The following is a 26308-nucleotide window of genomic DNA, read 5'->3' as shown; positions in this document are numbered from 1 at the left end:
TCCGAACCTCAGGTGATCTGCCTGCCTCGGCCTCCCAGAGTGTTGGGATTACAGACGTAAGCCACCATGCTCGGCCTGACCCTGTCTCTATTTAAAAAAAATAAGAAGAAGAATAAGTAAAAAATGTTTAAAAAGACAGCTTCCTTTCTCCCTGGAGGTCATGAACTAGAAAACCCTCCAAGTCCCCTCCCTCCCTCCAGGTAGACAGGTTCTGGGTGGCATTTCAAAGAGCCTGTTTGCTGACAACAATAAAAAAAAACAAGTTTGGGGTAACTGCAAAACTGGTCAAACAAGAAGGGTAATTTGGGGTTAGGGCTGCATTCTGTAGGAAACAGAAGGCTCGAGAGCCTGGTAGAAACATGTCATGCTCTATTCAGAGCAGGCGCAGGCTTGAATTTAAACTATTAGAGGCTGGGTGTGGTGGCGCACGCCTGTAATCCCAGCTTCTAGGGAGCTGAGGCAGGATAATCACTTGAACCCGGGAGGCGGAGGTTGCAGTGAGCCTAGATTGTGCCACTGCACTCCAGCCTGGGCGACAGAGTGAGACTCTGTCTCAAAATAAATAAATAAGTAAAATAAACTATTAGAAAAGCGACCACATGCTTGGGAATTAAAATCGTCTTCTGGTTTCCTATTTTCTCTGAGTTCACAGGACTTCAAAGAAACATTCTTTGAGTTCGAAGAATGGTAACATTCTAGACAGAAAGGTTAAGGGTGTAGTGGAAGCAGCTTTGGCTCTGGAATTGTGTCTTGGCACTCCCTGGAGTGTAACCTGGGCAAGTCATTTGGCTTTTCTGTGACTTGATGTCCTTGGACTGCACCAAAGGCAAACAGAAGCCTAGAGCCTTGAGTAGGTGATGTTGAAACAGGCTTCAGCCCAACTATATACAGAGCACTTCCTGTTTGCACAGCACCTCTGGGCTGTAGAAACCGAAGGGCCAGAACCTGGAGTGGTTAAGTCACTTGGCCAAACTCACACCAGAGCTGAGATTCAAACCTAGGACTGTGGATGCCACTGCTTCAGTGCCACTGCCCAGGTTGATGCCCCTGCTAATCGCAGGCAGCCCACCTCCAGATACTTCCAGACCCACTTCAGCGCGCATGTTTACATAACGCAGAGATGCATGCAGAGCTCCCTTTCCTGCCAGTGACTCCCTGTGGGTAGAGCGTGGAAGTGGAGTCTGGGGTGGCGTTCCCAGCCCCTGCCTCGCCTCCCCTCTCTTCTGCTAGGCTCCCAGCCCCAGAAGTGCATTTGGGGCATCACATTCCTCCCTTACTGTTGAGCAGGAGCTCTGGCCCTGTGCGGTGGCCCCACACACAATAACAGCTGCTGTTGGGGCCCAGCTCCTGCTGACCATGGCGGCCTCGTGACCCTTGTAGCGCATGGTCAGGAGAACACAAAACAAAAAGCCTTTCTCCCTGCCACCAGGGCAGGGCCCCTCAGAACTGCAAAAGGATGCTGCATAACATTTTTCTGCGTCTCTGAAATGCATGTTGAATGACCTGAGTCATTGAGAAAAGCTAATAAGCCACCCATGGTCGATGGTGATCTGTCATCAAGCCCTGCCATCATCTCTTCTTCACTGGAAGGCTTTGGTTGAAAACCAGCCAATGGCAGTAAAAACAATCATGGTCAGTGCTTTGAGCCCTCACTTTGCACGTGTGACACCTCTTTCTCACGGCAGCCCTGCAGAGGAACATCTTAGAAGGATTTCCATTTTATAAGCAGGGGAACTGAGGCCCAAGTCCCTTCACATATCCTCTGCCATCTGGGTTGGATAGGTACTTAAAACCAGTGTGTTGGGTCAGTCTGAACCATAGGAGGGTGCAGAGATGGAGAGCCTGGCAGGGAAATACACTGACAGATTCTACATTTCCCACAGTCCATTCATTCACTCATTCATTCCACAGATGTCATACAAGTACCGACTGGGGTCAGGCACCTGCTGGGTGCTGGGGGCGTAGCAGGGAACCTGGTCCCTGCCCTCTTCAGAGCTCAAGTCTGGTGGCAAGACTGTTGGTTTAAAAAACAAAGGTGTAACACACGTGACTATCATCACTGTAACGGTGAAACAGACTTGGAAAAAAAAAGTAGAAAAACAAATAGGATTTTATGAGCAGAAAAAAACCCTGACACTAGTTTTTTCAGCATTTTTTTTTTTTTTTGAGACGGAGTCTCGCGCTGTCACCCAGGCTGGAGTGCAGTGGCCGGATCTCAGCTCACTGCAAGCTCCGCCTCCCGGGTTCACACCATTCTCCTGCCTCCGCCTCCCGAGTAGCTGGGACTACAGGCGTCCGCCACCTCGGCCGGCTAGTTTTTTGTATTTTTTAGTAGAGACGGGGTTTCACCGTGTTAGCCAGGATGGTCTCGATCTCCTGACCTCGTGATCCGCCCGTCTCGGCCTCCCAAAGTGCTGGGATTACAGGCTTGAGCCACCGCGCCCGGCCTTTTTCAGCATTTTCTATGAGAAAATCCAAACGTGGCAAAGTTGAAAGAATTTTACAGTAAATAGTACTCGTACATCTATCACCTAGATGTTACCATTAATATTTTACTGTGCCTATCTATCCATATCTCTGTCCATCCGTCCATCAGTCTAATGTAAGCCTTTGTACATTATGCATTTTTATTTTTCATTTATTTATTTTTTTGAGATGGAATTTCACTCTTGTTGCCCAGGCTGGAGTGCAGTGGCACAATCTCAGCTCACTGCAACCTCTGCCTCCTGGGTTCAAGTGATTCTTCTGCCCCAGCGTCCCAAGTAGCTGGGATTACAGGTGCGCGCCACCATGCCTGGCTAATTTTTGTATTTTTATTAGAGACGGGGTTTCACCATGTTGGTCAGGCTGGTCTTGAACTCCTGACCTCAGGTGATCCACCCGCCTCGACCTTCCAAAGTGCTGGGATTATAGGGGCGAGCCACTGCGCCTGGCCCACATTTTAATTTTCTTAAAGAGATGGAGTCTCACTCTGTTGCGCAGGCTGGAGTGCAGTGACACAATCATAGCTCAGTGCAACTTTAAATCCTGGGCTTGAGCGATCCTCCACCTCAGCCTCCCAAGTAGCTGGGACTACAGGTGCATGCCACCATGTCCGGCTCATTATACATTTTGGGAAGATGAGGATGTAAAGCCGTCAGCTGGAGCTGAGGAACAGCCTTATGTCTGGATGGGTTTTGCCAGTCCCCATGTAGCCCATCCATGGCACCTGCCTGGCCCCCTGTGAGGGTCGGAATTGGCACCCTCTGGCGGCGCTGTAGTCACTGGCGGAGGAAAGAGGATCTTGGCTCCGGTGTTATTATGTAAGTTGAGAATGCATGGTCCTTCCAGAGAGGCAGCGGTAGTGGTGCTGGAAGAGAACACCTTCCAGGGCTAACAAGTGGCATGACCTCCCCAGGTTGGCCTCCACATGCAGCGAAGGTCAGTGATCCGTCAGGTGAGGTTAAAGGGTGGCATGGAGTTGTCACCCCATTGATGCCTGGCAGGCCTGTCTGGGAGACCAGAGCACCCTGGATTCGTTGCCTGCATCCCTGGCGCAGCACCTCTGAGCAGCCTCTGACGTGACCACCATAGGGAAGGCTCCAGCATGGCCCCTTGTTGGGAGATTTGCCTCTGTAGACATTGGAAAGAGGCTCAGTTGCCAAGAGGAGACTGCTCATGGCCCAGCGTGAGGACAGCATGCCCGGAGCTTGCAGCAGGGCAAGGTGGCAGCCCCGGCTCTAGTGGGGCCTCACAGGGGAGCACAGAGAAAGCAGCAGGGGCACAGGTCAAGGATGAGTCCCACTCGGTGGAGGTTCTGGGGGATCCTGTGGCTTCCACAATGATGTCATTTGCTGGGTCACAGCACCTGACCCTAGTAATGATATGATTGAAGTCCAGGTACTGAGTGTTCAGCACTCACCGGGCACTCTGCTACATGTATTTGGTGCCTTATTTTATTTTATTTTTGAGATGGAGTCTTGCTCTGTTGCTAGGCTGGAATACAGTGGCACAATCTCGGCTCACTGCAACCTCCGCCTCCTAGGTTCAGGCGATTTTCCTCTCTCAGCCTCCTGGGTATCTGGGACTACAGGCGCCTGCTACCACGCCTGGCTAATTTTTGTATTTTTAGTAGAGGTGAGGTTTCACCATGTTGGCCAGGCTGGTCTCAAACTCCTGACCTTGTGATCCGCCCGCCTTGGCCTCCCAAAGTGCTGGGATTACAGGTGTGAGCTACCGCCTGGCCTCGGTGCCTTATTTTTAATTTCTTAAAGAAGTATATGAAATAAGTACTTTTATTGCCCCATTTGACACAAGAGGAAACTGAGGCACACAGAGGCGAGGAGACTTACTCAGCTTGGGAGTGGTCGTGCAGGATTCTCACCCCATCTATCTGAATCCCTAGCCCACCTTCTTTCCACTGGACTCTGGGCTGTTTCCTTAAGTGTCTAATGCTGTTTCTCTCATGTACCTCTTTTCATAGCTGCAATTAGAATGTTCCAGATGGCTGGCCAGGTGTGCAGGGTCACCCTGGGTGGAATTTGGCTTAAGGAAGTTCCTCCCCTAGCCCTCTGCCCTCATGTGGTCACTTGGCGCACACACTGAGGTCCCTGTCTGGCCTCCTGGGTATTGGCCTTTCACTCCCGTGGGGTCGGCACCTGCCTCTAGCCTGCTCTGGGGTCTTTGTTCCCTGGGCTCTGTAGTAGGCTTAGTGAGCTCACTTTTCTGGACTGCAACAAGGACGATGAAAAGGTGTCACGGAAGCCCGGTAGTCTGTCTTCAGTCTCGAAGGTAAAGTCCACATCGAGCCTACTCAGTAAAGAACCTGCATACTTCCTGCATGTAAGGAGTGAGATGTCCTGTGACAGCCTGCCATGGGGGTGACAAAAGAGGGAGCGGAGGAGAGGCAGGCAGCAGGTTGCTCACATTTCAGCAGATCCCAGCAGTTCCAGGCACTGCCAGGCAGTTTCCAGGTCTACATTTTATCAACTCCAACGTGTTACCTATTATACGATGCTCCCATATATTATGACCCACCAAGAAAGGAAAACGCCTCCATTTAAGAACATTCTACTGGGTGTGATGGTGTGTCCCTCTAATCGCAGCACTTTGGGAGGCTGAGGCAGGAGGATTGCTTGAGTCCAGGAGTTGAAGCCTGCAGTGAGCTGTGATCTCGCCATTGTACTCCAGCTTGAGTGCCAGAACAAGACCCTATCTTTATTTTATGCATTTATTTATTTTTATTTATCTTGCTTCAGTTGCCAAAGGACCCTGTCTTTAAAAACACACATAGGTGCACGCTACTATTGAAGACAATGGCCGAGAACAGATTAAGAGGGCAGAAGTCCGGGAGTGTATTTAACATAGCCAGCTGAAAACACTTTAAGGCTACCAACAAAGCAAAACCGGTTACCACTAATCTTAAGAAGATAAACGAGGCCGGGCACAGTGGCTCATGCCTGTAATCCCAGAACTTTGGGAGGCAGAGGCGGGTGGATCACCTGAGGGTGGGAGTTCGAGACCAGGCTGACCAACATAGTGAAACCCGCCTCTACTAAAATACAAAATTAGCGAGGCGCGGTAGCGTGTGCCTGTAATCCCAGCTACTCGGGAGGCTGAGGTAGGAGAATTGCTTGAACACAGGAAGTGGAGGTTGTGGGGTCAGCTGAGATCGTGCTATTGCACTCCAGCTTGGGCAACAGGAGTGGAACTCTGTCTCGGGAAAAAAAAATAATAATAAGCGTTATGAATGATGAAAAAGTCAACAGAGTAGATAAAGCTTTTATATTCAAAAACTGCAATTACTTTTGCACCAATCTAATAAATATACGAGATTTGCACACTTCTTAGAAGGACTTTCTCTTGAACCTCTGTAGAAAGAACTGATTCCTCAGTAGCATCATAAAAATAAAGTAGTTAATATTGATGAAGCTACAGAATTAATGGCTCAGTTCTAATATAGTGGTGATGCATCAAATTCCCCCCAAAGACCAATAAATTAAATGTTTTATACAATTAAAAACAAACACATTATATAGCTCTAGAAAAAAATTCTTTATATCCTTATTCTATGAGCTTTTTTCTATTTTAAAAGTTAAGCACTTTTTTAAAAAAAATCTTTTTTGTTAAAACAGACACATTAGCTTAGGTCTACACAAGATCCTGATCACCAAGATCTGTGCAAAAAAAAAATTTTTTTTTTTTTTTTTGAGACAGAGTCTCACTCCGTCACCCGGGCTGGAGTATAGTGGTGTGATCTCACCTCACTGCAACCTCCACCTCCCGGGTTCAAGCAATTTTCCTGCCTCAGCCTCCTGAGTAGCTGGGATTACAGGCGCGAGCCACCATACCCAGCTAATTTTTGTATATTGGTAAAAACAAGGTTTCACCATGTTGACCAGGATGGTCTTGAACTCCTGACTTCAAGTGATCCACCTGCCTTAGCCTCCTAAAGTGCTGGGATTACAGGCGTGAGCCACTGCACCAGGCCAAAATTTTTTTTTAATTAGCCGGATATGGTGGTGCATGCCTGTAGTCCCAGCTACTCCAGAGGCTGAGGTTGGGAGGATGGCTTGAACCCAAGAGGTCAAGGCTGTGGTGAGCTATGATCACACCACTGCGCTCCAGCCTGAGTGACAGAGCAAGACTCTGTCTCAAGATAAACCCCAAAAAACAAACAAATAGCATTCTGATTCTCGAGATGAATCAAATGTGTGTCTTAGGATTGGATTGTTTATTTCAAGCTGTCCTCATCATGCCTCTGTGATTGGTGCTGTAGCCTCATTTGCCAACAGGAAGCTCAGAGAATGGAGCTGGGAGCTGCACCCAAGCCCATGCTGCCTTAGTAACATCCAGAACAACTCAGCTCTCCCCGGGACCCACCACATAACCCACCCACCATGTCCCCACGGCCTGCAGTGGCCCTGAAAAATCACTTGCTGGTAATCTCAATCTCTCTTCTCATTTTGTCCCCAGATTGCCTTGGGTCCCCAGTGTTTACTCCCATCAAGGCAGACATAAGCGGCAACATCACGGTACGTACCTGGTCAGGCAGCCATAGCCCAGGACTTGCATCAGGAATCTAAGCCTACCTGGGTTGCCAGCACCATGGTCCCAGCTGCAAGCTTCCCAGCCCGAGGAAGGAGATGGAGGCGTAGAAGATGGGCCCCAAACTTGCCCAATCAGGGCTCAATGTTCTCTGCCCTCCTCCACAGTCTTGCCATCTGGTCACCAGTCTAGCCTGACTGGGACCAAAGTCTAATTAAAGGGTTGACCCTGAGAAGGAACCTGCTGGTTCTTTCATCTATCCCCACCAAGTAAGTAAGTCCCAAAGTCCGCAGTCAGCACTGGTCTGGCCCTCCCCTTCTCCAATCCTGGTAGTTCCTGATGCCGTCTCCCCTGCCATAGACTGCCCGTGAGAATCCATGTAGGGCCCAGCCAAGGGCTTGGGACACACTGTATGATCTCATTTCTTCATCCCAGCAGCCCTTTGAGGCTGGTCCTGTGTTATCCCCTTTTTACAGATGAAGAAGCTGAGACTCAGAGTGAGACCTTAAGAGAAGGACTCACTTAAGGTCACAAGCAAGTAAGTGGCAGAGCTGGGATTCAGACCCAGGCCTACCTGGCTCCATCTCAGAGGCCTTCATTCCTGGACTTCTTGGAATCCTCGGAACCTATTTCCACTTGTCCACCAAAGCAAAACTTCAGATACTTGGTGTCTGAGCCAGTGTCAGTAGTGGCTGGAGAACATGAACTTTGTACCAACTGTGTGACCTTGGACAAGTCCATGCCCTTTTGTGAGCCTCAGTGTCTCTGCCTGTAAAATGGGATAATGACAGCAACTTCAGGGTTGCCACCAGGATCATATAAGGCAGTGCCTGTAAAGCATTTTGCAAATCCTTGCTCATGTGAACAGTCATAGTTACTGTTACAGGTCTTATCCCTGCTGTTCCTGGAGGGCAGGAAGGAGCGGGAGATGCTGGTAGGGTGCTCTTCACCCAGCGTGCGGGCCAGATGTCTATGGGGGGCAGTTTACCTAAGGGAAAATCCTGTGTGCTCCATTTCAGAAAATCAAAGCCGTGTATGACACCAACCCAGCCAAGTTCCGGACCCTGCAGAACATCCTGGAGGTGGAGAAAGAAATGTATGGAGCAGAGTGGCCCAAAGTAGGGGCCACACTGGCGCTGATGTGGCTGAAAAGGTGACGGGCTCAGGTGGCAGGGCCTGGGTGCTGTGCTGCAGAGGGAAAGCAAACCTGTCACTGTTCCGCAGTGTCACCCCAGGCTGGGAAGGTCACTTCCGAGCCCTTCCAGTGTGATGCTAGTTAATGACTGGGAAAAGGCCTCCCAAGGGCCAGGGCTTGCCTGACAGTGATGCTTCCTGGTTCCAGTCCCATCAGAGTATAGGAGCACACCCTGATCAGGGCATCGTGCTAAGCTTTTTATATGCTGATTGGGTTTCATATTCTGTGAGTTAGGTGTGGTAGCTATTCGCACCTCACAGAGGAGGCGGCTGGCACTTCTGGAGGCCAAATCACGTGCCCATGTCATCCAGCACAGTTATGCAGGTTGCCTACTGCACAGAGGTGTCCTGTTTAGGGCTGGTCACACGTACAAAGTGGATTTGTATGTTATGACAGTTTCTTGGTAGAAGTACACCATCTTGAGGAGAAGGAATTCTTTTATTTTTATTTTTTATTTTCAGACAGAATCCCGTTCTGTTGCCCAGGCTGGAGTGCAGTGGCGCACTCTCGGCTCACTGCAGCCTCTGCCTCCTGGGTTCAAGCAATTCTCCTGCCTCAGCCTCTTGAGTAGCTGGGATTACAGGTGTGTACCACCATGCCTGGCTAAGTTTTGTATTTTTAGTAGAGACAGGCCCGCCATGTTGGCCAGGCTGGTCTTGAACTCCTGGCCTCAAGTGATCCATGTGAGGCAGGTGTGAGGTACCGTGCCCGGCTGTGAGGAGGAGTTCTAATTTGCACAAATACATCCTATGGGCTGGTTTGAACCCATGCTGTTCTCAACCAGCTATAGACTCTTCAGCCCTCAAACCCAGTGCTTCTGCCCCTTAGAGCACCCCACCCTGACTTGATCCCCACCCCACTGCAGGGAGGGAGCAGAGCAGCTCACCTGGGGACCCCAGTGGGACAGTGAGGGGCAGTGAAGGAAAGAGCCTGCCAGGTGGGGGGTGCGCAGTGAGGCAGGCAGGGTTCACATCCTGGCCTGTGACTGAGCCTTTCTAGGGAAGCCTCAGTGCTTTCCTCTGTGAAATGGGCTGATTGTGCCAAGCTCAGCCTCACAGGCCCCAGGGAAGCAAGAGGTGAGATGATGTGTGCTAAGGGGAGGGCCCTGGTGAGCTTTTCCATGTGGACTCCTTGCTATACCCCATCTGCTTCTCCTGGCTCTCGAAACATCACCCTACCCCTTCAGGAAAGGCTCAAGTGGCCATTGGAGGATGCTCTGGGAGGTCTCAGGCAGAGAAGCAATGTAGCAGACTTAGAAAGATGCTGAGGGCTGGGGAGCGGAGGCAGGGAACCTGGTGCACATGGGGCCAGTCTCGCCAGTGTGCCCGGTATATCCACAGTCTGTGGTCTGCAAACCCTTTAAGGGCCAGCACTGTGGCTTCATTCCTCAAGCCTGATGGTTGCCTACCATGTTCCAGCCTGTGGGGGTCATGTGGACACAGAAATGGACAAGGCAGGCCCAGACCCACCCCTCGTGGATCTTACAGCCAGTGTCACTGTTGTCATGGGCCAGCACCAGGCCTGGAGGAGAGAAGGTGCTTGGGAGATAATGAATGGAGCCGAGTGGTCACGTTATTGTAAGCAGCAGGGAAAGATGATTAGGGAATAACCACGCCCTCTGGGGTGTACATGTTCCTGGCTCACAGTAGGTGGCAAATTCAGAGTCCATCAGGGTCTTTCACGACAGGGGTGTGTACGGTCCTAATGAACCTTCTCCTCCCTGGGCCGCAGAGGCCTCCGCTTCATCCAGGTCTTCCTCCAGAGCATCTGCGACGGGGAGCGGGACGAGAACCACCCCAACCTCATCCGCGTCAACGCCACCAAGGCCTACGAGATGGCCCTCAAGAAGTACCACGGCTGGATCGTGCAGAAGATCTTCCAGGTGAGCCGCCCTCACAGGCCCCAAAGGACCACCAGCTTGCAGATTCTGCTCCCCACTCTGCCCCTGCTTGGCCGAGGCCTCCTGGCCTGTGAGGCTGTGTTTACCCTCTCGGGCTCAGGAAGGGCTCCCCCATCTATTTGGATGAGGCTAGTGTACGGAGAGGTCCCCGTCCCGTGCCCTGGCCAGCCCCATTCAAGCCACAGCGGGTGTCACTGTAGATACTCCACGGTGTTTCTCTCTAGGGGCCTTGGCCTGCAAGGCCTGATGGTGGGGTGAAAAGAGAAACCACAGGGAAAGCCCTGGAGAACCCCAGGTCAAAGGTGGCCCAGCCTGATGGCCCCTCAAATTCAGCCTGGATCCCCACATGGGGCATGCGGGGAAAGAAGGGCCTCCTCCTGGGAGCATCTGCTGAAAGGACACCGGCCCTCTGCGTTCTTGGTGGCTTGTGTTGGGGTGACATTGGCCAGGGCTCCTGGAAGTGAGGCTTCAGCCCCTGCCTGGTTAGGTGAGGGCCCTACAGTTGATCACCAGGCTGGAAGCCCTGCTCAGGAGATGTCTGAAGGCCCTCTGGCTGCCCTGCACCATGCCCTTCACCTGCTGCTTGCCGCCCTCATCTCACCCACATGTTCCTGCCCGGCCTGTTCTGGCCACCCTTTCTGCTGCAGCTCCCTCTGCCTGCCCACCCTGGTGGCCATGAGAACGAGGGGCTGATGGACCCTGTTCAGTGTTCCTGTGGGGTACAGTCTGCAAGCAGGCTGGAGCAGAAACCAGTATGGTTCCAAAGAGGAAGAGCTGGTCACAGAGTGAGATGCATGGCAGCCCCTGGGCCATCCACCCCGGAAGAGCTGGAGACAGAGCCTATTCCCATCGGCCCCTTGAGATCTCCACAGTGCATTGCCCCTACAAATCCTCAAACCAGCACCTCAATAGTAACAGTGTGTCCTGTGTACCTGGCCCAGGGGAGCTGCCCATGAATTGTAATCTTCACAAATGCACCACAAGGTGGCACTGTTCTTACCCCCATTTCCCAGATGAGGACAGTGACACTGAGACAAGGTCACACAACACAAAAATGGGGGGCTGTGATCCTACCTTCCTGAGCCTCAATATCCTCATTTTTCAAATAGGTATAAAATAGGCATTAAATAAATGAAATTAATCAGTATAAAGTGCTTGACACATGGTTCACATGGTTTACACTCAGTACATCAAAGCTATTGCTTTTTTTTTTTTTTTGAGACAGGGTCTCCCTCTGTCACTGTCGCCCAGGCTGGAGTGCAGTGGTACAGTCTTAGCTTACTGCAACCTCCACTTCCCAGGCTCAAGCGATTCTCCAGCCTGTGTCGCAAGTAGCTGGGACTACAGGTGCGAGCTACCAACACCTAGCTAATTTTTGTATTTTTTTGTAGAGACAAGGTTTCACCATGTTGCCCAGACTGGTTTTGAACTCCTGAGCTCAAAGCAATCCTCCCACCTTGGCCTCCCAAAGTGCTGGGATTATAGGCGTGAGCCACCACCCCAGCTATTACTACTTTTATTATGAAAGAATAATATTTGGCCAGGTGCGGTGGCTCATGCCTGTAATCCCAGCACTTTGGAAGGCCGAGGCAGGTGGATCACCTGAGGTCAGGTTGGAGATCAGCCTGGCCAACATAGTAAAACCCCGTCTCTACTAAAAATACAAAAAATTGGCCGGGCGCGGTGGCTCAAGGCTGTAATCCCAGCACTTTGGGAGGCTGAGGCGGGCGGATCACAAGGTCAGGAGATCAAGACCATCCTGGCTAACATGGTGAAACCCCGTCTCTACCACAAATACAAAAAATTAGCTGGGTGTGGTGGTGGGCGCCTGTAGTCCCAGCTACTTGGGTGTCTGAGGCAGGAGAATGGCGTGAACCCAGGAGGCAGAGCTTGCAGTGAGCCGAGATCATGCCACTGCACTCCAGCCTGGGTGACAGAGTGAGACTCCATCTAAAAAAAAAAAAAAAATTAGCTGGGCATGGTGGCAGGCACCTGTAGTCCCAGCTACTTGGGAGGTTGAGGTAGGAGAATAGCTTGAACCCAGTAAGCAGAGGTTGCAGTGAACCAAGATCGTGCCACTGCACTCCAGCCTGGGTGACAGAGCAAGACTATGTCTAAAAAGATTTAAAAAATAGTATTTATACTTTCCTCATCCTATCAAACTCCTGGCCTAAACTTGTTTTTTCTTTTTTTTTTTTAAGACGGAGTCTCGCTCTGTCACCCAGGCTGAAGTGCAGTGGCGTGATCTCAGCTCACTGCAACCTCCGCCTCCCAGGTTCAAGCAATTTTCCTGCCTCAGCCTCCCGAGTAGCTGGGACTACAGATGCCCACCACTACACCTGGCTAATTTTTTGTATTTTTAGTAGAGACGGGGTTTTATCATATTGGCCAGGCTGGTCTCGAACTCCTGACCTTGTGATCTGCCCACCTTGGCCTCCCAAAGTGCTGGGATTACAGGCATGAGCCACCGCACCTGGCTAGCCTAAGCTTTTTATCTAGTTGTACCTTTTTTCTTCTGGCTCTGAAATTCTGTGAATTTCAAATTCTCTGTACTTTTCAAGTATGAGAGCAGCCCTGAAATTTAGCGAAGTATCGGCCCCCTAAGGACAAAAGAGAGACCACAGTATGATTAGCAGTCGTCTCCCCAACTCAGAAAGTGAGTTTTCCGAAGAAGCAGTTCCCTTTTTCCAGAGCAAGGAACCCAGAAGGAAGAGACTTACCCATGCTGAACACCTACTGTGTGCCAGGTGTTGTGCTGAGTGCCTACTGTATGCCTGGTGCTGTGCTGAGCACTTTGTACAAGCCCCCTAATCCTTATAAAAGCAACCCAATTAGGTGGGAGCCATTATCCCCATTTTGCAGATGAGGAAACTGAAGCTCAGAGAGGCTAAGTGACTTGCTCAAGGTTCACAGCTAGTTGGTGGCCCAGACTGGCATTTGCACCTAGGCTTGTCTGTCCCCAAAGCTGATGTCCTTCCTGCTGTCGCTCAAAATACACCTCCCTTTTCCTTTCCCTTCCAACACCTCAAATAGCACAGACCCCCTGTCCAGCACAGACCCAGGGAAGACCCCTCCCAGAACCCTGGCCTGCTGGCCTGGCTCCTCGGCCCCTGCTAACGCTGTGCCTACCTCCCTTCTTGCCCGTCTCAAGGCAGCACTGTACGCAGCCCCCTATAAATCCGACTTCCTGAAAGCACTCTCCAAGGGGCAGAATGTGACAGAGGAGGAGTGCCTGGAGAAGATCCGCCTCTTCCTAGTCAACTACACGGCCACCATCGATGTCATCTATGAGATGTACACCCAGATGAATGCCGAGCTTAACTACAAGGTGTAGGCGTGCCCACCGCTGGACACGCCCCTGACTCGTGGCCACACGGAGAAACAGGCAAACCAGAATCACTGTGAATCAAGTCTGTGAGCTGCCCCTGGCCTGCGTCCCCCAGAGCGGCCCAGGGTCCTGCCAGAGTCTGCAGGGGACAGCCCTCGTTTTTTAAGTCATTTTTTTTTTTTGGTCTATTCTAAAGGACCAATAAATAATGATCTTACTTCCAAATCTCCTTGGAATTCACAACAGCACAGACTGACTTTATAGCTTCATTTCAGCGTGGTAAAAATTGATTAACACTTTTAATAAGTCAAGTCCTAGGGTTTTTTGGTTTTGTTTTGTCGCCAACGAGGAACACGGCTCTGGGGGAATGGTGTCATCCACCTCACTTTAAAAATAAGCACATGATGGCCGGGCACCGTGGCTCACTCCTGTAATCCCAGCACTTTGCGGGAGGCCGAGGTGGGTGGATCACCTGAGGTCGGGAGTTTGAGACCAGCCTGGCCAACATGGTGGAACCCCATCTCTACTAAAAATATAAAAAATTAGGCGTGGTGGCGCACGCCTGTAGTTCCAGCTACTCTGGAGGCTGAGGCAGGAGAACCACTTGAACCCAGGAGGTGGAGGTTGCAGTGAGCTGAGATCGCACCACTGCACTCCAGCCTGGGCAACAAGAGCAAAACTCTGTCTCAAAAAAAAAAAGAGGCCGGGCGCGGTGGCTCAAGCCTGTAATCCCAGCACTTTGGGAGGCCGAGACGGGTGGATCACGAGGTCAGGAGATCGAGACCATCCTGGCTAACACGGTGAAACCCCGTCTCTACTAAAAAATACAAAAAACTAGCCGGGCGCGGTGGCGGGCGCCTGTAGTCCCAGCTACTCGGGAGGCTGAGGCAGGAGAATGGCGTGAACCCGGGAGGCGGAGCTTGCAGTGAGCTGAGATCCGGCCACTGCACTCCAGCCTGGGTGACAGCGCGAGACTCCGTCTCAAAAAAAAAAAAAAAAAAAAAAAGAGGTGGGTGGATCACTTGAGGTCAGAGTTTGAGACCAGCCTGACCAACATGGTGAAATCCTGTCTCTACTAAAAATACCCAGGCATGGTAGCACACGCCTGTAATCCCATCTTCTTGGGAGGCGGAGGCAGGAGAATCGCTAGAACCCGGGAGGTGGAGGTTACAGTAGCTGAGATCGCACCACTGCATACCAGCCTGGGCAACGAGAGCGAAACTCAGTCTCAAAAAAAAAAAAGCACGTGACCTTATGAAGCTCTCGCTGTATTGCTATTTTGGTTATTTTAAGGACTATAGTAAGAGTTTGATTTGAAATTATGCAGGGCCCCTATGTGGGATTTTTTTTTTTTTTAAAAGCAAACTGGTGTGTATTCTCATGTGGTTTGCATAGCCCAGCCTCACAGCACTGTTGTAAATCCTGCTCTTTCTGTCTCGCTAGACAGGTTTTTTTGTTTGTTTTCTTTTTTCTGGTTTTTTGTTGTTGTTGTTGCTGTTGTTTTACAGCTGAAACTAACCAGCAAGCCCTTGATGACCAAGAGGCGTTTCTTTCAAAGCTATAGGGCACAAACAATTGACCATAGATGACTCTGTTTTCATTCTTCAGAAGAATTACTTCCTTCAGGGACAGATTTTTCAACCTCAGAAACTACCTACTGTGTGTATTCTCTTGACGGGGAGAGATGGACCCTCCAGCCGCTAGGATTCAAGAAAACGCCTCGCTGCCTTAACCGGAACTGTTCTTCCTGGCGCTACAAACAACTGTACTTTTTAAAGTGCTGGGGCAAACAAAGCAACCCCAAAACAATTGACGTGTGTTTTAAAAGAAAAAACCCAATGAGGAACAATTGGTGATTTTTATGCAGAAACTAAATAATCCTTAATAAATAAATCTCTATTTTGGAATCACATCTGTGCACTGTATTGGTTCTTGATTTTTTTTTTTTTTTTTCTTTCCTGCATTGAAAATTACAACTGGGGACCCTTACAAATCCTACCAAGAACTTATTTTCTGGCCTCCACGGTTTTAAATTTTTATTTATTTATTTTATTATTTTTAAATGTTTTTGTAGAGATTGGGGTCTTGCTATGCAAAGTTGCCAGGCTGGTCTCAGTCTCCTGGCCTCAAGCAATCCTCTTGCCTCAGCCTCCCAAAGGGTTGGGATTACAGGCATGAGCCACTGCACCAGGCCTGGCCTCCATGGTTTTAAAAAACAGAACTGGTTGCTGCATGGAGAAACGGGAATTTCACATAAGACTCTTGGGTTTTGGCAGGGTGCAGTGGCTCACTTCTGTAATCCCAGCACTTTGGGAGGCTGAGGCGGGTGGATCACTTGAGGTCAGGAGTTCGAGACAAGCATGGCCAACATGGTAAAACCCCGTCTCTACTAAAAATACAAAAATTAGCCAGGCATGGTGGCAGGCACCTGTAATCCCAGCTACTTTGGAGGCTGAGGCAGGAGAATCACTTGAACCTGGGAGGCAGAGGTTGCAGTGAGTCGAGATTGCACCATGGCAATCCAACCTGGCCGACAAGAACAAGACTCTATCTCAAAGAAAAAAAAAAATCTTGAGTTTCTGTAGCCATAAAAAAAGAATGAGTTCATGTCCTTTGCAGGGACATGGATGAAGCTGGAAGCCATCATTCTCAGCAAACTTAACACAGGAACAGGAAACCAAACACCGCATGTTCTTACTCATAAGTGGGAGTTGAACAATGAGAACACATGGACACAGGGAAGGGAACATCACACACTGGGGCTTGTCGGTGGTGGGGGCAAGGGGAGGGAGAGCATTAGGACAAGTACCTAATGCATGCAGGGTTTAAAACCTAGATGACGGGTTGATAGGTGCAGCAAACCACCATGGCACGTGTATACCTATGTAACTTATAATTAAAAAAAGAAAAGAACCTTGGATTTCTAGCTTCTTTTGAAAAACCAGGCTGCCTGGCAGGAGCTGAGAGATGACTGCCCCCTTGGCTGGGCAGGGCAAGGGAAGGGGGAATCAATTCTCCACTTTGCCTTAGTCTCCACCCATCCCTATTGCCTCCCCATCCCGGACCAGTTTGCACTTTTTCATGGGCTGTTGTTTTTTCTGATTCTAGGGTTAAATGTAGAGGGAAATATTTATTTTATTTTGGCCTCCGAAAATGCTGGGATTACAGGCATGAGCCACTGCCCCTGGCCAAGAAAAGATCATTTTAAGGCCGAACACAGCAGCTCACGCCTGTAATCCTCGCACTTTGGGAGGCCAAGGCAGATGGATCACTTGAGGTCAGGAGTTTGAGACCAGCCTGGCTAACATGGTGAAACCCCATCTCTACTAAAAATACAAAAATATTAGCTGGGGTGGTGGTGTGCACCTGTAATCCCAGCTACTGTCCTGCTGAGGCGGAGAATCGCTGGAACTCGGGAGGCAGAGGTTGCAGTGAGCCAAGATTGTGCCACTGCACTCCAGCCTGGGAGACAGAGTGAGATTCCCTTTCCAAAAACAACAACAACAAAAACTTTTTAATTAAAAATATTCGCTGGACATGGTGGCCAGCTACTTGGGAGGCTGAGGCAGGAGAATTGCTTGAACACAGGAGGTGGAGGCTGCAGTGAGCCGAGACTGCACCAATGCACTCCAGCCTGGGTGACAGAACTAGACTCTGTCTCAAAAAATAAATAAATAAATAAAAATAAAAAAATCACTTTAAAAAGGAGAGACAGAATTCTGTATTTCTAGGAAATCCAAAGGGAAAAAAAACCTAAAAAGCAATTAGAGCTTAGAATGAACAGTAGCATCCCTAATCTGAGGATTATTAAAAAATATAATAAAATAGGCTGGGCATGGTGGCTCACACCTGTAATCCCAGTACTTTGGGAGGCCAAGGCGGGTGGATCACCTGAGGTCAGGAGTTCAAGACCAGCCTCGCCAAGATGGTGAAACCCCGTCTCTACTAAAAATATGAAAATTAGCCAGATGTGGTGGTGGACACCTGTAGTCCTAGTTACTTGGGAGGCTGAGGCAGAAGAATGGTGTGAACCTGGGAGGTGGAGCTGGCAGTGAGCCAAGATCACGCTACTGCACTCCAGCCTGGGCAACAGAGCAAGACTCCATTTCTTTTTTTTTTTTTTTTTTTTTTTTTTTTTTTTTTTTTGAGACGGAGTCTCGCTCTGTCTCCGGGGCTGGAGCGCAGTGGCCGGATCTCAGCTCACTGCAAGCTCTGCCTCCCGGGTTTACGCCATTCTCCTGCCTCAGCCTCCTGTGTAGCTGGGACTACAGGCGCCCGCCACCTCGCCCGGCTAGTTTTTTGTATTTTTTTTAGTAGAGACGGGGTTTCACCGTGTTCGCCAGGATGGTCTCGATCTCCTGACCTCGAGATCCGCCCGTCTCGGCCTCCCAAAGTGCTGGGATTACAGGCTTGAGCCACCGCGCCCGGCCACAAGACTCCATTTCAAAAAAAAAAAAAATCTTTTCTTCATGTCTCTGACATAATATGGTGAAACTGGGAGGGCAAATTTTTATGGAAGGCAGGGATTTTCCCAGGCCAGCCCCCGTTCCTAGTACCTGCGGGGATCCTGGGAGCATTTTGGGTTTTCGACCCCAGAGACAAAAGCCAGCAGGGCATCTATGCCCTTCCCGTTTCATCCTTGTCAAAGTGGGACTGAGTTCCACCTGGGGCAGGGAGGAAAGAACACACATTGATTACTATATAACAGGCCCTGCAAAAGTGCTCTACACAAATCATTTCACAACCACCTGAGACGTGGACCTCAGTAGCCCCATTTATCAGAGAAGGAAATTGAACCCCCCAGGGTGTGGCAAAGAGACTTGCCCAGGGTGACCCAGCCAGATACGGGGCCACAGGAGTTTCACGTCCAACTCCAAATCTCCCGTCAGCTGTGTTCACTTGTGTGCCAGCTGACAGCCGTTTTCAGCACACCTCCTGCCAAAGCGTTCCCACTGATGGGGCGCTGCCTTATCTGACCCAGGCTGACTGCACAGAAACCCAAATTAGCTCAAATGTTTGATGAGGGTTGACATTCACTTGTTGATTCATTCAACTAAAACTCACTGAGCCCATTACAATGCAACATGTCAAACCCACTGTAATACATCACTGTTCTAGACAAGGAACTGAAATTCACTTTGTAACAATTAAACAGCAGAAGAACTTTTGTCTTTTTAAAAACAGGGTCTGGCCGGGTGCGGTGGCTCAAGCCTGTAATCCCAGCACTTTGGGAGGCCGAGACGGGCGGATCACGAGGTCAGGAGATCGAGACCATCCTGGCGAACACGGTGAAACCCCGTCTCTACTAAAAAAATACAAAAAACTAGCCGGGCGAGGTGGCAGGCGCCTGTAGTCCCAGCTACACAGGAGGCTGAGGCAGGAGAATGGCGTAAACCCGGGAGGCGGAGCTTGCAGTGAGCTGAGATCCGGCCACTGCGCTCCAGCCCCGGCGACAGAGCGAGACTCCGTCTCAAAAAAAAAAAAAAAAAAAACAACAAAAAAAACAGGGTCTTGCTTTGTCACCTAGGCTGGAATGCAGTGGTGCAATCATAGCTCACTGCAGCTTTGAACTCCTGGGCTCAAGAGATCCTTCTGCCTCAACCTCCCGAGTAGCTGGTACTATAGGCATGCACCATCATGCCTGGCTAATTTTTTTTGAAAAGGAGTTCTGCTCTGTTGCCCAGGCTAGAGTGCAGTGGTGTGATATCGGCTCACTGCAGCCTCCACTTCCTGGGCTCAAGCAATTCTCCTGCCTCAACCTCCTGAGTAGCTGGGATTACAGGTGCCCGCCAACACCCAGCTACTTTTTGTGTTTTTAGTAAAGATGGGGTTTCACCATGTTGGTCAGGCTGGTCTCGAACTCCTGACCTCAGGTGATCCACCTGCCTCGGCCTCCCAAAGTGCTGGGATTACAGGCGTGAGCCACTGCATCCAACCCCAGCTAATCTTTAAAAAATTTTTTTATATTGACTATGTTGTCCAGACTGGTCCATTTTTGTTTAAGGGGCCTTTACCCATTCCTGTTTGAAAGCTAGGATAATTTTAGAGCCACTGAGATAAAATGCAGAAATAGAAATCACATAGTTTTCAAAACTAACTTTAGGATTAAGAGGAAGTATGTAGACAACTATACTTTGTTAAAGACTTATAGGAACAAGGAGATCTGGCTATTGTCACATGAGAGACCATTATCCAAGGACAAAGAAGTTTCACAACCTCCCCCTCAACCCTTGCCGGCACCCAGATGTCTGCAGTTGGCCTCTTTCTTTCCCCGTTTACTTAACATATAAGACAAGGCCAAGCCCATATATATATATATATATATATATTTTTAGATAGAGTCTCGCTCTGTTGCCCAGGCCGGAGTGCAGTGGTGTGGTCTCGGCTCACTGCAACCTCTGCCTCCCAGGTTCACCCTATTCTCCTGCTTCAGCCTCCTGAGTAACTGGTACCACAGACACGCACCACCACGCCCAGCTAATTTTTTTATTTTTAGTAGAGACGAGGTTTCACTATGTTGGCCAGGATGGTCTCGATCTCTTGACCTTGTGATCCGCCCACCTCAGCCTCCCAAAGTGCTGGTTGCACGTATGAGCCACCGCGTCCGGCCCAAGCCCACATAATTCTAAGAGAGCTCTTTAGAACATTTAGGCCATCTGGGTTTGCTGGCTCTCCGAAATAAAGTCGCTTTCCTTGTTCCAACTCCTGGCCTCTAGACCGAGTGGCTGTCATGCAGGGAGCAGAAGGAGTTTGAACTCGGTTACAACTTCACCTTTCAGAATTTCAGTTTCCTTATCTGTAACACACAGGTCTCGTTGTGAGGCTTCAATTAAATGTTACCATTTGTAAGGTAATTAGAACAATGTTTGGAGCATAGTAAGCTGCCTTCGTAGGTGTTCAGGCGTTCAATAAAACTGCAAGGATATATTTACGTGATGTGGGGCATACGCTGATGAGATCGAATACTGGAGTCCTGGGTCTGCTGTCTATTAGGGAAGTAGACTTGGACAGCTCACTTCACCCCTCTGAGCCTCAGTTTTCTCATCCATACAATGGGAATACCAACAGTTTCTAGCTCACTGAGTCAATGAAGCGGCCTGGGCAGGGGCTTATCTGCGTAATCGTTCAATGTTGACCAAATTACCGTCGTTTGCAGGAGGTTATATGGGGACACCACCCTTCAGTTTTGCTGGCTGGTGGATGGTTTCCCGGCTTCACGCCGGCCCCACAGCCCTGCGCCTGCGCATTGAGCGCCTGCAGCTCCCATGGGCCCGGTAGGCGGCGCTGTCCCCATTGCGCCGCAGAGGCAGAGCTGGGAGGCTCCGCCAGGCTCTGCGCCTCCCCGCACCCCACCAGGCTCCCGCCCGCTCCCAAAGTGGGTGGGACGAAGGGAGGGCAGGAGGGGCAGGAGAACTTGTCCTCCTACCGTGCTTGGGCTGTTTCCTAGGGGCTAAATGAGAAGCCTCACTTGAACACTGTTGGGAAAGTTTGCAGCTCGTCCAGCAGATGCCTTGGGGCCCTGAGTTCACACCTGCCTCAGTGTGAAGGTCATTAGGTATGTCCTGTTATTTTCACTGCGACTACTGCCACCAGCACCACCACCACCTAACAATTCTTGGGTTCACGTCCAGGTTCTGAAACTTTGTAATTGAGTGCCCAGGACAAGTCAGTTCCCCTCTCTGAGCTTCAGTTTCTGCATCTGTGAAATGGGACAGAAACATCTCTACCTCGCAGGATTACATTAAATAAGGTGTGTAAAATACCGAACACATAGAAGATATTCAATAACTGGATTGTGTTAACATTTTTATTAATTATGATGCTACAGCCTGCCAAAGGCTCCTGAAAGGACAACTGGTTCTTAATGCAGTTAAACTGGAGCATTTTCACCTACTCCTTGTTCTTGTTTGTTTGTTTGTTTGTTTTGGGACAGAGTCTTGCTCTCTTGCCCAGGCTGGAGTGCAGTGGTGCGATCTTGGCTTACTGCACCCTCTGCCTCCTGGGTTCAAGTGATTCTCCTGTCTCAGCCTCCAGAGTAGCCAGGACTACAGGCATATGCCACCACGCCCAGCTAATTTTTGTACTCTTTTTTTTAGTAGAGACGGGGTTTTACCATGTTGGCCAGGCTGGTCTTGAACTCCTGACTTCACATGATCGGCCCACCTCAGCCTCCCAAAGTATTGGGATTACAGGCGTGAGCTACCACTCCTGGCCTACTCCTTGTACTTAAAGATACAGTAGGGCCTTTCTCAACACATCAACAAGGAACACTCCAGAAAATATTGTGCATTCTCAATTCTCACTCTGCCCTGATCTGCTGTGTGACTCTGGGCAAGCCTCTTCTGTCCTCTGGGTCTCAGTTTCGTCTTTAAAATTGGGATTAGCAACCTAAATGCCCGCTGATAGACAGTGGAGAAAGAAAGTGTGGTATATACACCCACTGAAATACTGTTTGGCCTTATGAAAGAATGAAATCATGTCATTTGCAGCCCACATGGCTGGCAGTGGAGGTCATTATGTTTAGTGAAATAAGACAGGCACGGAAAGACAAATATTGCATGTTCTCACTCATTTGTGGGGGCTTAAAAAAAAGATATCGTGGAGTTAGAGAATAGAATGATAGGCCGGGTGTGGTGGCTCATGTGTGTAATCCCAGCACTTTGAGAGGCCGAGGTGGGTGGATCACTTGAGGTCAGGAGTTTGAGACCAGCCTGGCTAACATGGTGAAACCCTGTCTCTACTAAAAATATAAAAATAAGCTGGGTGTGGTGGTGCACACCTGCAATCTCAGCTACTTGGGAGGCCGAGGCAGGAGAATCACTTGAACCCAAGAGGTAGAGGTTTCAGTGAGCCGAGATCGCGCCACTGCACTCCATCCTAGGGGACAGAGCTAGACTCTGTCTAAAAAAAAGAAAGTTTTTTTCGAGACTCGAATGATAGATACCAGAGTCTGGGAAGGGTGTGATAGAGGGAGGGCGGGATAAAGAGAGGTTGGTTAATGGGTACAAATATATAGTTAGGTAGGAGAAATAAGCCCCAATATTCCATAGCAGAGTAGTTACTACTATAATTAGCAACAATGTGTTGTATATTTCTTTCTCTCTTTTTTCTTTTTTTTTTGAAACAATGTCTGTCTTCTTCGCCCAGGTTGGAGTGCAGTGACCCAATCTTAGCTCACTGCAACCTTCACCTCCCAGGCTCAAGCCATCCTCCTGCCTCAGCCTCCCAAGTAGCTGGGATTACAGGCATGCACCACCATGTCCAGTTAATTTTTGTTGTTGTTGTTGTAGTTGTTGGAGATAGAGTCTCGCTCTGTCTCCCAGGCTGGAGAGCAGTGGCACGATCTTGGCTCACTACAACCGCTGCCTCCTGAATTCCAGTGATTCTCCTGCCTCAGTCTCCTGAGTAGCTGGGACTACAGGCATGCGCCACCACGCCCAGCTAATATTTTTGTATTTTCAGTAGAGATGGAGTTTCCCCATGTTAGCCAGGCTTGTCTCGAACTCCTGACCTCAAGTGATCCATCCACCTCGGCCTCCCAAAGTGCTGGGATTACAGGCATGAGCCACTGCACCCGGCCCTAATTTTTGTATTTTTTGTAGAGACGGAGGTTTCATCAGGTTGGCCAGGCTGGTCTCGAACTCCTGACCTCAAGTGATCTGCCCACCCCAGCCCCGAAAAGTGCTGGGATTATAGGCGGGAGCCACTGCGCCCAGCTTGTATATTTCAAAGTAGCTAGCAAGGAGGACTTGAAATGTTACCCACTCATAGAAACGATAAATACGAGTGATGGATACCCCAAATACCCTGACCTGATCATAACACATTCTGTACATGTAACACTCACTTTGTACCCCATAAATATGTAAAATATTTTCTGTCAATAAAAAATAAGTAAAAACAATGTACACTACTCTGGTGACAGGAACACTAAAATCTTAGACTTCACTGCTATACAATTCATCTATGTAACCAAAAACCACTTGTTCCCCAAAAGCTATTGAAAATATATATATATACACACACACATATATATATAAATTTAAAAATAAGTAAATAAAAATAAAGCAAAATTGGGATTAGATAGTTCAGAGTTCCTGCCCAGCTCTGACAATCTACAATTGATACCTTTTTTTTTTTTTGAGACGGAGTTTCTCCCTTGTTGCCCAGGCTGGAGTGCAATGGTGCGATCTCAGCTCACCGCAACCTCTGCCTCCGAGGTTCAAGCGATTCTCCTGCCTCAGCCTCCAGAGTAGCTGGGATTACAGGAGTGCGCCACCATGCCTGGCTAATTTTGTATTTTTAGTAGAGACAGGGTTTCTCCGTGTTGGTCAGGCTGGTCTCCACCTCCCGACCTCAAGTGATCCACCTGCCTTGGCCTCCCAAAGTGCTGGGATTATAGGTGTGAGCCACTGCGCCCGGCCAATGGATACCTTTTACCACTGTATCCAGCTCCTGGCTTGTATTTATAAGTCCAGTGAAATCTACGCTCTGCTTCTGACAAGGAATGGGGTCACAAATGCAAATACACTTAGCACAGTGCCTCCTGCCAGAGGGTGCTGGATAAAGGGCAGCTGTGAAGATAATGAACCCTTAATCAGTCTTTGATCTGACCCAGAGAAGATTGTCTGGAAGGGATAGTCATTCAACCCATTTGCTGAGCACTTACTATGTTCAAGGCTCTGAACGCGGCTCAGGGGATCTTGCAAGAAGACAGATAAGGTCTCTCTCTCCCTCTCTCTCTCTCTTTTTTTTTTTTTTTAATTTTATTTTCAGACAGAGTCTCGCTCTGTTGCTCAGGCTGGAATGCAGTGGCGTGATCTCAGCTCACTGCAACTTCCACCTCCCAGGTTAAAGCGATTCTCCTATCTCAGCCTCCCAAGTAGCTGGGATTACAGGTGCGCACCAGCATGCCCGGCTAATTTTTGTATTTTTAGTAGAGATGGGGTTTCACCATGTTGGTCAGGCTAGTCTCGAACTCCTGACCTCAGGTGATCCACCTGCCTCATCCTCCCAAGGTGCTGGGATTACAGGCGCCCGGCCGACAGATGAGGTCTCTATTCCCCAGGGGTACAACAAGGTCCAGTGCACAGTGAATCCAGAGAGGGAAATGAGCAATGGAGGACAGCAAAAGGGGTCATGTGATGGAAGTGACTATAAGACCCCTGATTTAGATTGGAGTCCGGGTGGGCAGCGCTTTCTGAGGAGGTGACATTTGAGCTGGGATCTGAAGGGGCATAGCTAGTGCAAAGGCCCCGGGGCAGGAGAGAAAGCAACATGCACCAAGGACGGAGAGAGGCCAAGGTGGCCAGAGCCTGGAGAAGAAGAGAGGATGGCAGTGGAGGATGAAACCTACAGGTGCTGAGGCCCGCGTGAGTGTGGTTTTTGGTCTAAGAACAGGGGAAATCATAGCCCCTGTGAGTGGGGGGCGACAGAGCCAGTTTACAGGTTGCGAGCTGTTAGCCAGGATCTATTTCTAGGGGTCCCTTTGAGGGACTCGGAAGAGAGGCTGTCCCCTCCCCTGCCCCAATCCAACCTCTGCTCTTTCCTGGCTGGTAAAGTGAGACTTCCTCACACAAAGTGTGCTTTACTTTGTTGGGGGCATGGGGTAGGGAGGGTGTCCCAGGCCTCTGAAAGTCATGATCCTCTCTCACCCCCTCACAATTCCACTGCCTGTTCTGGGACCTCCATGGACTCCCAGTTGCCCACACAGGGACCCCAGCTGAGAAGTCCTGAATCAGCCTGCTTTCCCTGGGACCAAGGTCTGGACACTCCCACCCCTGCCTATGCCATGGCCTTCAGATGGAGACTATCTTTGAAGTGCCTGTGGCCAGCTGTGACTGGCCCTACCCACAGGCCACCACGCCCGGCTGCCCAGAGGAATGGAATCACAGCCAGTGACTGGGCGGCTGAGAGTGGCTGTGCCCATGGCAACGGTCATCTGAGATGAGCTTCCTCCCCACCTGGCCTCAGGTTTCTGGCCCAGAGAGAATTCCAGAAGAGCCTCATTGAAAGTCCCTGGCAGGGTGGGGCCCCCGGTGACTGGGACAAAAGCTGGCTATTCTCGGGACCAGGGTGGACAGAGCCACTGATTGTCTGCAGCCTCTTTCTGTCCAGTCTCTGTGGCTTCTTGGTAAATGGGGGGAGATGTGATTTCATGGGGAACCTGGGAGACTCCTCCCTGCTGTGTGGCCCTGGGGAGGTTCCTTCACCTCTCTGGGCGTGCTTCCTCTCATGCAGCTGGACGGAGCTCATGAAGGCAGAGTCCTACACAGTGCCTCTGGCACACAGCAAGCAGTGCATAAATGCATACATGTTAGCCCTGGTGCTTCCCCTGCCCTTTCCTCCCTAGTTTCCTGTGTTTTTCCTTCTTTTTGTCATGATTTGAGCCCATCTGCGGCATTCACTGGGGAAAGAGCAAAGAAGGCCGACCAGAATGTCTCTCCATGTCTCCTACCCCACCCCTACTCCCTGATCTCATCCTAGGGGGTGTGAACAGAGACCCCCTCGGTGGTGAGGGGCCTGAGGCACACAGGACAGTGGGAAGCGGTTGCTTAGTGGCTGAAAGGTGCAGTTGGAATTCAGACAATCCTGGATTTGAATCCTGAGGGCACCATCGGCAGGTATCTATCTCCTCAGGCAAACGGCTTTCACTGTGTGGAGCCTCAGTTTGTTGGTCTGCAAAAGGTAGGGGAGAAGACCCACCCAGGGAGGGGTGGATGAGATGAAGATGATGGGGAGGAGGGAAGAGGGGCTGACAGGCTGGCGCAGGAGGGGCTGAGAGGCTGGGATTTGCAGGGTTCCAACCCCACATGGTGGCCTTGGCTATATCTATACCTCAGAGACCCACTCCAGGCCC

The 26308-nt window shown here is 50.0% G+C and overlaps 1 protein-coding gene, 1 long non-coding RNA gene and 1 pseudogene across 7 annotated transcripts in view; 2 read left to right on the top strand and 1 right to left on the bottom strand.

Annotated features, from left to right (window-relative positions):
* The window catches only part of GLTP (glycolipid transfer protein), a 29700-nt gene extending 14341 nt beyond the window's left edge, over positions 1-15359 (top strand). For 2 of the 6 annotated variants that reach the window (XM_077952532.1, XM_077952533.1), the window contains exons 2-5: positions 6955-7013; positions 8046-8179; positions 9953-10103; positions 10769-11266. In XM_077952532.1, the coding sequence (XP_077808658.1) occupies positions 6955-7013; positions 8046-8179; positions 9953-10103; positions 10769-11077 (653 nt within the window). In that variant the 3' untranslated portion in view covers positions 11078-11266. Of the gene's footprint in view, positions 1-6954; positions 7014-8045; positions 8180-9952; positions 10104-10768; positions 11267-13272 lie in introns of those variants that run through there. The other 4 variants (XM_077952535.1, XM_077952536.1, XM_015152734.3 and 1 more) reach the window with 4 other exon arrangements.
* Positions 2803-7115, bottom strand: LOC144333039 (uncharacterized). Its single transcript, XR_013401368.1, has 2 exons — positions 7022-7115; positions 2803-3612 (listed from the first exon to the last, which is right to left on the bottom strand). It is a non-coding gene; the product is annotated as an uncharacterized LOC144333039 (long non-coding RNA).
* Positions 5295-6085, top strand: LOC144333037 (ribosomal biogenesis factor-like; annotated as a pseudogene).
* Positions 15360-26308: the final 10949 nt, after the last annotated feature.

Source organism: Macaca mulatta, chromosome 11, assembly GCF_049350105.2.
Source record: "Macaca mulatta isolate MMU2019108-1 chromosome 11, T2T-MMU8v2.0, whole genome shotgun sequence".
Lineage (NCBI taxonomy): Eukaryota > Metazoa > Chordata > Mammalia > Primates > Cercopithecidae > Macaca > Macaca mulatta.
The sequence above is the reverse complement of the archived record's forward strand: the minus strand, read 5'-3'. Positions and strand labels throughout refer to the sequence as shown.